This window comes from Carassius auratus, chromosome 45 (assembly GCF_003368295.1).
Source record: "Carassius auratus strain Wakin chromosome 45, ASM336829v1, whole genome shotgun sequence".
In the NCBI taxonomy this organism is placed as follows: Eukaryota; Metazoa; Chordata; class Actinopteri; order Cypriniformes; family Cyprinidae; genus Carassius; species Carassius auratus.
Window position 1 is genome coordinate 18,316,928 of NC_039287.1, and position 11,787 is coordinate 18,328,714.

Here is an 11,787-nt window from a genome sequence, read left to right on the forward strand (position 1 = left end):
TTTTCATGTGTATAATATATTGTTCTAATTGTTTTGTGCCGTTTCGCTGCAGTGTTTTAATGTGACAGGCTGTAAATTCTCTTCAAGTGTTCAGAGAAATACATGGCGAGCTCGCGGGCAGTCGCGCTGCTGCGAATATATCATGTTATTACTTTAAACAGTTCAGAAACATCTGAATTTAGCTCTTGGTGTGTTCTAACGTGTGGATTGCGTGCAATCGCCGATATAATTTAATTATAAAAGGTCTTAAATAAGAATAAATTCGCTCGTTGTGAGCTCCGTGGAGACAGCATGAGCTGAGCAGCCGTGATTCTTCTCTCGTCTGTCTGACTGCTCTCTGCCCAGACATCAAGTATTCATAAGCTGTATCACGTTGTCAAATTATATTTCATTTTGCACACATAAACAGTTCAAAAACACCTGAATTCTGCTCTTGTTGTGTTCTAATGGGTGGATTAGTGCAATTCGCTGTGATATTATTTTTGGAAGCGCTTAAAAATGCGGATGAAGCGCTCATTTCTCTCTCGTCTTTCTCGCTGTTCTTTGGCCAGAGACATAATTTATAAATGAGACCTGACCCGGTAATAATAACATATGTTGGTTTAGCTTGTCAGTTTATATAGCTAGCCTATTTATTTGTCCGATCTCGCCCCGAAACGCGGCTGTCATGTGGACTTCAAGTGTTCAGAGAAATACATCGCGGGCTCGCGGACATTTGGCTGCCGCGAATATATCATGTTATTACTTTAAACAGTTCAGAAACATCTGAATTTAGCTCTTGGTGTGTTCTAACGTGTGGATTGCGTGCAGTCGCCGTTTTAAAAGGTCTTAAATAAGAATGAATTCGCTCGTTGTGAGCTCCTGGAGACAGTGCCTGAGCTGAGCAGCATTGATTCTTCTCTCGTCTTTCTAACTGCTCTCTGCCCAGAAATAAATTATTAATGAGCCCTGACCCCTGTAATAATCAGATATGTTGGTTTAGCTTGTCAGTTTGAGGGAAATTGTATTATTTACTTGGTATTTTTAACCGGTTTAAAAGTGAAACGAAACCTGACTCCTCCCTTTAATCTCGGTTATTGCAACTAGGGGCGCAATTTTTCTCAGATAATGTAAGTCTATGGGTAATGTAATTTGACATTTAAAAATTAATTAAAAAAAAACTTTAAGTCTGATCAGTCTGAAAAGATATAGCAACCAGCACCGCTCTATCCCGCAGGTTTCTGCCGAGTTTGGGGCTTGTGGCTTTAAAGCCCTAGGAGGAGTAGCGTTCAGAATTTCTGTCAGAAAAATAATAATAAGAAAAAAAAGAAGAAGTTTAAATAGCATAACAGTATGTTGGCTTGTTGCCAAGCCAACATAATAATAATAGACATCATGAAAATGTTTGGGGGGTGGTTCTGCTCACACACACACACACACACACACACACACACAATGTAGCGCTGTGCAGGAAGCGGGTTCAAGTATCAGCTTGGAGTGCTGTAACAGAACAGTCCCTTAAACAGGCCACTTTTCCTGTCTGTTCGCTCCGAGTGAATTCCTGTTTGTCCTCAACATACACACACTCACACACACAGACTCACACACAGACTCACACACACAAACACACTTTCTTACACACACACACACACAAGCATACACACACACCCACACACACACACACACACACACACACTCACACACACAAACTCACACACTCACACACACACACACACACACACACACAGACTCACGCACACAAACACACAGTCTCACACACACACACACACACACAGACAGACTCACACACACACAAACACACTTTCTCACACACACACACACACACACAAACTCACACACTCACACACACACAAACTCACACACTCACACACACACACACAGACTCACACACACAAACACACTTTCTCACACACACACACACACACACACAAACTCACACACTCACACACACACACACACACACACACTCACACACACACACACACAGACTCACGCACACAAACACACAGTCTCACACACACACACACACAGACAGACTCACACACACACAAACACACTTTCTCACACACACACACACACACACACAAACTCACACACTCACACACACACACACACAAACTCACATACTCACACACACACACACACACACACACACACACACACAGACTCACACACACAAACACACTTTCTCACACACACACACACACACACACACAAACTCACACACTCACACACACACACACACAAACTCACATACTCACACACACACACACACACACACACACACACACACACACAGACTCACACACACAAACACACTTTCTCACACACACACACACACACACACACAAACTCACACACTCACACACACACACACACACACACACACACACTCACACACACACACACGCACACACACACTCACACACACACACACACACTCACACACACACAGATGCTTCTGACTAGCTGAGGAATCAAGCTTTTTCTGTTCTGTCTGTTAAAACATGCATCAGATGAAATGAAGCGCAGCGGCTGGATTCATGGCAGGTCCTTAAGAATAAAACTCTTCTTAACTGCTGTTTTCTGCTTATATTCGAACATAAGAAAAAGGGCTACAAATGTTTCATATTAAAATTGACCCTGGCATGATTTCTGTGATAGTAATGACAAGACTGACGAGGACAGTGGTTATTCTCTATAAAGATAAACAGAAGGTGTACACCGCTACCACAGGTCTGGGTGAAGTATGTGTCATGTGATGTGTGTGTTTGTGTGTGAGTGCCGCCTCTGATTAAGATCCTTCTGTCTCTCAGATGAAGCATGTGGAGGAGCGTTTCGGTGCAGACACTAATAAAGAGGTTCTGCTCACCTGTATCGGCATCACGTCTGGAGTGGGTCGTCTGATCTTCGGGAGAGTGGCCGACTACGTCCCTGGAGTCAACAAAGTCTTCCTGCAGGTGAGAGACTGATCAACACTGTGGAGTCTGGACACACACACACACACACACGAGTCTGTTACGTGTGCCTTCAGTGGCTGTGATGTGTGTGTCTCTGCAGGTGTCCTCGTTCCTGGTGATCGGGCTGATGTCTATGATGATTCCTCTGTGTCACGTGTTCGGAGGACTCATCGCCGTGTGTCTGCTCATGGGTCTGTTTGACGGATGCTTCATCTGCATCATGGCTCCCATTGCATTCGAGCTGGTCGGCTCCCAAAACGTGTCGCAGGCCATTGGCTTCCTCCTGGGCATGATGTCCGTCCCCATGACGGTCGGGCCCCCCATCGCAGGTAATGAAGCCTGATCATCATGTGCCACCTGCTGGCTGGAGTTCAGCTCTGTTCCCTCTGACGTCTACACACATACATTCAGAAGATGACTCAATGACATTACAAATGACATGCCAGATAAACAGATTTAGAGACTTTCTTAAACACACACGATTCTGTGTAAATCTGAATGACTGAGAAACTCACAGAAGCATTCTTCACTGTAAAAACTGATCATAATTTTAACAGTAACAGCTATGGTTGTGGTTGATGTGGCTAACTTGATGGTGAAATTGTGATGAAACCATGGGTTTGCTGGAATCACAAACAGTTCTGTCTTGGCCAGGTTGAGTTGAAGGTGATGGTCCATCATCCAGGAAGAAATGTATGTTAGACAAGCTGAGATGCGAATAGCTACCGTCGGATCATCAGGATGGAATGAGAGTAGAGTTGAGTGTCATCAGCATAGCAGTGGTATGAAAAGCCATGTTTCTGAATGACAGAACCTAATGATGCCATGTAGACAGAGAAGAGAAGTGGTCCAAGAACCGAGCCCTGAGGCACCCCAGTAGTTAGATGTTGAGACTTGGACACCTCACCTCTCCAAGATACTTTGAAGAACCTATCTGATAGATAAGACTCAAACCATTGAAGTGTTGTTCCTGAGATCGCCTTTGCCAGTAGGGTTGATAGCAGGATCTGGTGGTTAACTGTGTCAAAAGCAGCGGACAGATCAAGCAGAATAAGTACTGAAGCTGGTCTGTAGTTCTCTAAAAGAGATGGGTTGAGGGTGGGAGGAAGTGATCTGACGTGTGCAGTGGAGTAACCAGAACATGATCAGTAGAGCAGTGTCATGTATAAATAAGGTCCAGATGGTTGCCTGATTTGTGAGTAGCAGTAGTTGACACTCGGTTGAGATCAAAAGAGGCAAGCAGAGAGTGGAAATCAGCAGACAGAGGTTTATCTAGGTGGATGTTGAAATCTCCAAGCATAACTAGGGGAGTACCATCCTCAGAAAAGGTTGAGAGCAACACATCTAATTCATCAAGAAAGTTACCCAGTGGTCCTCGGGGTCGATAGACAACTAAAAAATGTATTTTAAAAGGGTAGGTAACAGTAACTGAATGAGATTCAAAGGAGCTGTTGATACCCAAAGATGGTAAAGGATTACATTTCCAATCATCAGAGACGAGAAGACCAGTACCTCCACCTCTTCCAGTCAAACGGGGGGAGTGGGAAAATGAGAAATTATTGGAGAGTGCTGCAGGTGTAGCAGTGTCCTCTGGTTTGATCCAGGTCTCTGATAGGGCCATGAGATTAAGCTTTGAATGACTAATAATATAAGTAATGAAATCAAAAGCTTTGTTTACAGCAGACTGGCAATTCCAGAGACCAATAGAAAAAGAAAGTAGTGTATTAGCAGACATAGGCAAAGTGTGCAGATTGTTAAGATTGTGCTGTCTACATTGTGTGATGTGTGGTTTGCGAGTGGTTATGATAGTAGGGATCTGGAAACACAGTAAGAATTGGTTATAAAAAACAACAACTGAAACAGAAATGAAACAAGGAGAAGGAAAAAGAGATTAATCAAAACTATACTTATATTCCCTGCCGGTGTCCCTGCCCGGTGGAGTCTCACGGTAGAGTCGATGGTCTTTACACTCTTCGGTCTTCACACGAATAGGCCTTAACTGGAGGACTGCTGTGGTATACTAACCTTTATTTTTTATTTTTATACCCGACAAAGCAGAAATTGAATTCAGCTGAACGCACTTTACTGTTTATCACAATAAAGGTCTAAGCAACCGCATGACACTGACAACAATAGAGTACGAGACCAAACGCAGCACGTCTCCACACAGTAAACAAACAAGTGTTTCCTAGCAACTGCTCTAAACACTAATGAGACAAGAAATAAATACACTTACGATCTGATCTACACCGATGATCTTAACTCACAATGGATTGTATTATAAGTCTCATAGCTTGCCATTGTTAACTTGTCACATTACTTAAAGCAGACAAAGGCCACTTATAAACAACAACAATAAATATAAATATAAAAATAATGTTTTTTCTTAAACAACCATAAGATCCGATGAATGTGCAATATGGTGCATTTGATTTTAACTTTATTTATTGTAATATCAGTAAGATACTTTACAGATCTTAAATAATTTCAAGATATGAAACTTATAATACATTATAAATTAGTATTTTGGTTTGTTTGCTCCTTCTATATTTTAAAATTTGCCTTACTTTGTGGAAAAGCTGGTAAATTAACATTTATGTCAGTCACAGTTTTTCTGAATTGCAAAAACACATTTAATGAAACCTTCAATCATTTTCTCAAAGCCTTAAAAACAAACACAAAAGCTTCAAAATTAAATCAAACAATCGCTTCAAACCCATTTCACTTGTGCTCAGAATCACACACACATTAGTCAGTAATATACACACAACAGATCATTGTGTAGACACTACATCAAAACATGGAGAACACAGAGTGCATGGAGTTACAATCAAACAAAAAAAAAACTTGTTTATTGTATTTAGTAAATATTTAGCAATAAAACGTACACACACACACACACACACACAAAAGAAATCACACCTAAGTTTAGTGAATATATATATATATATATGAGCTGTGCTGGCAGAATGAGTGTGAATGTGCATGGTCTGATATTGAGCTACAAGCAAAAGTGGAATATGTCAGTTTTGGTCGAATTTGAGGTATTCCCAAAAATGAGTTCATTAAGCCCTCGTCTAGAGATCTGATGTGTAATATTACATCAGATCCATGCATTACAGTAGGTCTTACATACATCTGTCTCAATGTTAATCAAACGTTAAAAGATGGAATCATTTGCTGCTCTTGATTAAACTACAGTTTATTTCATATCCTATTTTTAATAACAAAGGAAAATAAAAAAGAAAGTTTTATTGTGATTAATAATATAGTAATTATTATTAAATAAGAACTGGAGGAAAAGATGTGAGGTTGCTCTGTGGTTTTGCTCTGGGACCTTCAGAATTGACTTTGCTGACTCTATCGTCTCCAAACAGGTGTAGCTCAGTCAGATTCCAGTGTGAAGTGAAGAGGACTCATTAGTGGAAATCTGCTCGTTCCGACTCATTTTGCCAGCACAGGTCACACATACATCTCAGAGCAGTGTTTCTCAACCCTGGTCCTGGACGCCCCCAACACTGCCTCCCTTATCTGACGTAACCCAGGTCTCTCACGCCAAAGGCATGTGTCTTATCCACTGCGCTAACACCACCTCTTTATGGATGCACCCATGCCATCTGTGCGCTTTGAGGTGTTTTGTATTTTGTGTATGCACACATTTAGAAGCAAGTGTGAACAGTTTTGGTTTATTGTGTGTAAATGATGACCATGTCACAGTGCTTAGCTTTTGCTTTCTAGTGTTTAGGGTTTTGCATCACAAGTTCATCACAGTGCAGACAGAGTTTTAGTGAGAGAGAATTCCCTGCAAACAAGCCTGCCCCCAGCGGGCGGCCAGCGCAGGACGTCTGAGGTCCTGGTAAAACATTGGTCCCTTAGTGCTGGCCCCTGCACGGGCAGCCCTCACTTAGACCACACGGTTAATCTACAACTGGGGGTCCAACCTGCTCCTGATCAAACCAGTTAGGATCTGAAGGAGCACTGGATAATACAGACAGGTTGGTTTAATCAGGGTTGGAGCTGAACTCTGCAGGAAGGCAGATCTCCAGGAACAGAACGTACCCCTGATCGAGAACAACACATCTGTTCAGCTTCTGTAACTTGAGTCTGTGGGGATAACTCTTATTATACATCTGAAAAGGATGCAGACACCTCATGTCTATATTGTCCAAAATTCTAATTTCAAATGGATTTATTAAATACAAAATAGAAAATGTTCACTTCAGGTTAATACAGCTACTGTACATATAAACAAACCTGTAAATACACAAAAGTACAACAAAATTAAAATAATAAATAATACAAAGGCAAACAAAGCAACGTAAGATTGTAGGATTTGGTGATGTAAAAGTTGATATATGTGAAAGTCATCTCTCATTCTGTACATCAGTGTCCAAACACTGTCCATCGCTGAAGTCAGCTGATAGTAAGAGAAATAGAAAACACCACAGCTCTCAATCACCAGATGCTTCCTAACCAATATCAATATCAATATAGAGTACTGCTAAAATGCACACAGATACACTGTTTTAAACTCTGAACATCAGTCCAAACATAGGCCATACATACATGTACCATCTCTGCAAAAAACATCAGCAGTGTACACTTTTATATAGAAGAGAAAAAACTCCTTTAGACTGGGCTTGAAATCACGTCTTTCCCAACTAGGACACAACACATCGAGCTACCACGCTCGCTACTGCTAACTCTTCCTCTTCTTCTTCTTCTTCTTCTTCTTCTTCTACTACTTCTACAGCTTCTTCTTCTTTTTCTACATCTTCCTCTTCTTCTTTTACTTCTTCTTTTGTGTTTATGGGGGGGGGGTATTAATAAAAATAATATATATATATATATATATATATATATATATATATATATATATATATATATATATATATATATATATATATATATATATATAAATAAAAACTAAATGAGTCAAATAATAAAAAAAAATCTAAATTATTTCACTTAACTTTGTTTCTTTAATAACTTGATGTAATCATATACACATATTACATCTTCCTTTGTAAAAGTATTTCCTGCAGTGAAGAACTGTCTTGCTGACTACAGTAAATAACTTCATTCCCCAGTTGGGTGCTGATTGAGTCCTGTGTGACCTATTCTCAGATTCCTGCTCTCCCTCCCAGCACCAGCGTGTTTTTGTATACTATATTATATAAACGTCTAGCTGTTCAAATATCATCCCAATATATATCTGCCATACTGATTGCACATATTTCCTAATGTATGCTTTAGCTTCTGCTTTGCTTAATGGAACTTGTAGATTAAACCGTTTTAATTTTAGAGTATGTTTAGACATAATATCCACCTTCTCATTCTCTTCCAACATGAGCAGGAACACATTGCTAACTCTCTCTACCACATGACTTTACTTAACAAAACCTAAAACACTCTAGCATCCCTAGTGGTAGGGAAGAGAACTGCTCATGTCTGATTAATGTGGACAGTCTCGTAGTGTGTGCTGCTCACAGAGAGCTGTGGATCTCCTCTGGGCCAGACCACACCGGGCCGGTTTAGGTTTAGTCTGAGCTGGTCCTGGCCCACTGAGCCAGCAAAAAGCCTGCATGCCAAGGGCCTGTTTGCAGGGAATGTGTCTGGAGTTTTGCAAAGAGAGTGCATGAGATGTTTAGATGTCTAAACTGACCAAACTTGTTCAAAGTTTTGCAGAAAGAGTGATTTATTTGACAAGTTGGTTTAGGCTGTTTAGAATGGGGTTTAGTGTCTTAGCAGGTCTGAAAAACAATTGAAAAATTATAATTTAAGTGTTTTGTACTGTACATTGAAGTTCTAAACATTAAGAGTGTTGGTAAAAGTACTAAAAAAGTCATGTAAACATGACACAGACACACATGGCTCGTTTATTCAGGATGTGTTGATTCAGTTGATTGAAGGCTGCTCTGTGCCTGCTCAGAACTCAGTGTAAAGACTAAATCACACCAGACCCTCGGTGACATCAGGTCCAGTATCAGGGTGTACACCTGGAATTGTTGTGGAAATGCATTAATGCCACTTCTGAACAGCTTTCAAGTGTGAAAGACAGAAGCTCTTTAGCGGTGTAAATGTGGCTTGTTGACCTGTCTGTCTCTGTACGCAGGCTTCCTCAGAGACCGTCTGGGCAGCTATGACGTGGCCTTTTACCTGGCAGGCATTCCTCCCATCATCGGGGGGGCCATGCTGTGTCTGATCCCGTGGGTGGAGGCGCGGAGGAAGAGGAAGGAGGCGCAGACAGGAGGAGACACCACCGAGAAGATGCTGGAGAGCAAGAGTGGCACACAAGATGACACAGACGGAGAGATGAAGGCCAAGGACCCCGAATCTGTCATCTGAGAGTCGTGAAGGTTTACAGTGGAGAGACTGACAGATCTGTGTGTGTGTGTGTGTGTGTGTGTGTGTGTGTGTTTTCTATCCCTGCAGGATCATGCGGATCATCATAAAACAGGGCTTCTCCACAATTGTGATTTTTGAGCTATGCATCTTTCAGAATGTTTTCTTGAATATTTTTGTACCGAGTTTCTTAAAAGGGAAATGTTAGACAATCATTGGATAAGAAGGGATGATGTTTGCTGGTGAAGCCCTGAGAGATGATGCATGGGATTTCATTTTAACCAGTTTATGTTTGCTTTACTCTTAGAATCTAGCTATGAATTGTTTTATGTCAGACTATATGAAGTCACTCGTCTGATTTAAAGGGGAACATCAGCCATGCAATATGTATTCATTCCTCTTGAGCCTGGAAAATCTGAAACATGCTTTTGCAAATGCACATTTTAGCCATGAGTGTTATTAGAGGAAACGTCACTGCATGGAGACAGTGTTTTTATATGCATTTACCTGTGATGTATTTGACTGAGAAGTAGCAGCTGAGGAATCATGAATGCTGCTTCAATGCTGTGTCCGTGTTCTCGGGGAGAGTTAGTATCGAGCGTGTGTTTTACGGAGTCTGTGTTTGACGCGGGGCGAGGAACGTTTACAGGATGATTTTCAGGTGTTCCTGCCCCTTCAGCGCAGACATCAGTGTTTGACATGAACTGGGATTGCTCTCGGTTTTAAGGATTGTGTGGCATTGGTTGGTTAGAGCGAGCCTAACTGTAAGTGTGAGCTGATTCACAGCCGCTGGGGCCTGGACTGAAAGAGTCCCGCTGTATCTCACATGATCGGTCTGCAGGAGTCTTCATCTGGTCCTGTGATCTACCTCAGTTAACATGATTCTGGAAATATCAGAGGATCGTAAGGGAATAAAGAGAGACGCGTGTCTGTGACGATGACCACCAACTGCTCGTACTTCATCCGTATCCCTGCTCTCTTCCTTCTTCTTTTTTGAGTTTTATATCTTGTGTTTCACAGATGTTTTGCAGCAAGCATTATTAGTGCCTTGACAGTATGATTGTTGAACAGAGATGAGTTCTTGATTAGTATGGAATATTAACCAGCAGCTTCCAAAGCATGTATCTGACTCATTTCAATACGACACAAACACATTTCACAGAAAAAACAACCTTTATCTGAACCTTAGCAGCAATATGTGCAGAGAGGTGTCCGTCTGTTAAATTCATTGGTTTATTCAATTCTTTCTTTTTAAAAACCACTTCCATGTTTTTGAGAAGATTCTCTCCTTTTTTTACTTTTTGTACATGATCCAATTTGTATTAGATTTTTAAATGTATAATGTTCATGTAAATCATTGTTGTACACCAAACCAGAAAAGGTTGTGCTGCACACACACAAACACACACACGCACACACACACACACACACACACGCAAACACACACACACGCACACACACACCCACCAACACACACACAAACAAACACACACTTACACATACACACTTGCCAAATAACTCTAGGCCTCAGCTAAACACCAAATTATCGCCAATTGATTGAAAACTTTTCCTACATCTATTTGAGATTGTAACACTTAAAAAGCACATTTATTGAATAACAAGAAAAACGAAATACACCATCGGTTGCACTTAAGAAAATAGGCTTGCACTTTATTTTATGGTAGGTGCACACACTTGTACTGACCAACAGAAAGCTAGTACCTAGTTATTACCGGGTTATCATTAAAGTACACAGTATGTACAGGACTGTAAAATAAACTGCTTCTGAAAATCATCAAATAACAAACACTTCACAATGGATCTGATCTGCAACTACAGCTTCATTAGAATGGCTTGCATGATATTTCTATTTTTTGTATGTACTACACATTTGATTCTGAACTACAATAAAGAAAACATTATTGGTTTTATTAATGAAATATTTGTTTTTGTTTTTTTGTTGTTGTTGTTTTTATTCTTCATTATTTTGCTGTCATACCATCAAAGAATCATGTTGATCCCCCAAAAAACCTTTCAGGAAACTGTTCTTGAAATAAGCATTGTGAAGAACAGTTTATTAACCTGAAGAGCTTTTTCAGGATCTTCTGTCTGATGAAATTCTTCCATTGATGTTAAAGGTTCCTCACGAGACCATCAATGGCGTTTATTTCTGTCAGTGTATTTAGATCAGTCCAGATGTTTATACAGAGCTTCTCAGTGATGATGGATTTTTGTAACAAACAGGACAACAGGACTCTGTGTGAACAAAGCTAAACTATCTTCAGCGGTGGGTTAGTGAAGTTAATACACTGAACCAGAGCTTTCTCACTGATAACTGTAGAGAGCTCTGCTGGTTCCTATCAGATCACATCCTCCTTCAGTTATCAGGACTGGAGAGGACATCAATCCTGACACAGTAATCAGATGTTATTATAAACTATTGACTCACTCAAATTACAAAACACTTCAGGAATTAGGTTTT

At 40.6% G+C, this 11,787-nt stretch overlaps 1 protein-coding gene across 1 annotated transcript in view; it reads left to right on the forward strand.

Annotated features, from left to right (window-relative positions):
• The window catches only part of LOC113063476 (monocarboxylate transporter 10), a 37,158-nt gene extending 25,918 nt beyond the window's left edge, over positions 1 to 11,240 (forward strand). Inside the window, exons 4-6 of the mRNA XM_026233912.1 lie at positions 2,817 to 2,960; positions 3,061 to 3,289; positions 9,076 to 11,240. Of these exons, the coding sequence (XP_026089697.1) occupies positions 2,817 to 2,960; positions 3,061 to 3,289; positions 9,076 to 9,308 (606 nt within the window). The 3' untranslated portion in view covers positions 9,309 to 11,240. The remainder of the gene's footprint in view (positions 1 to 2,816; positions 2,961 to 3,060; positions 3,290 to 9,075) is intronic.
• The last annotated feature ends 547 nt before the right edge of the window (positions 11,241 to 11,787 follow it).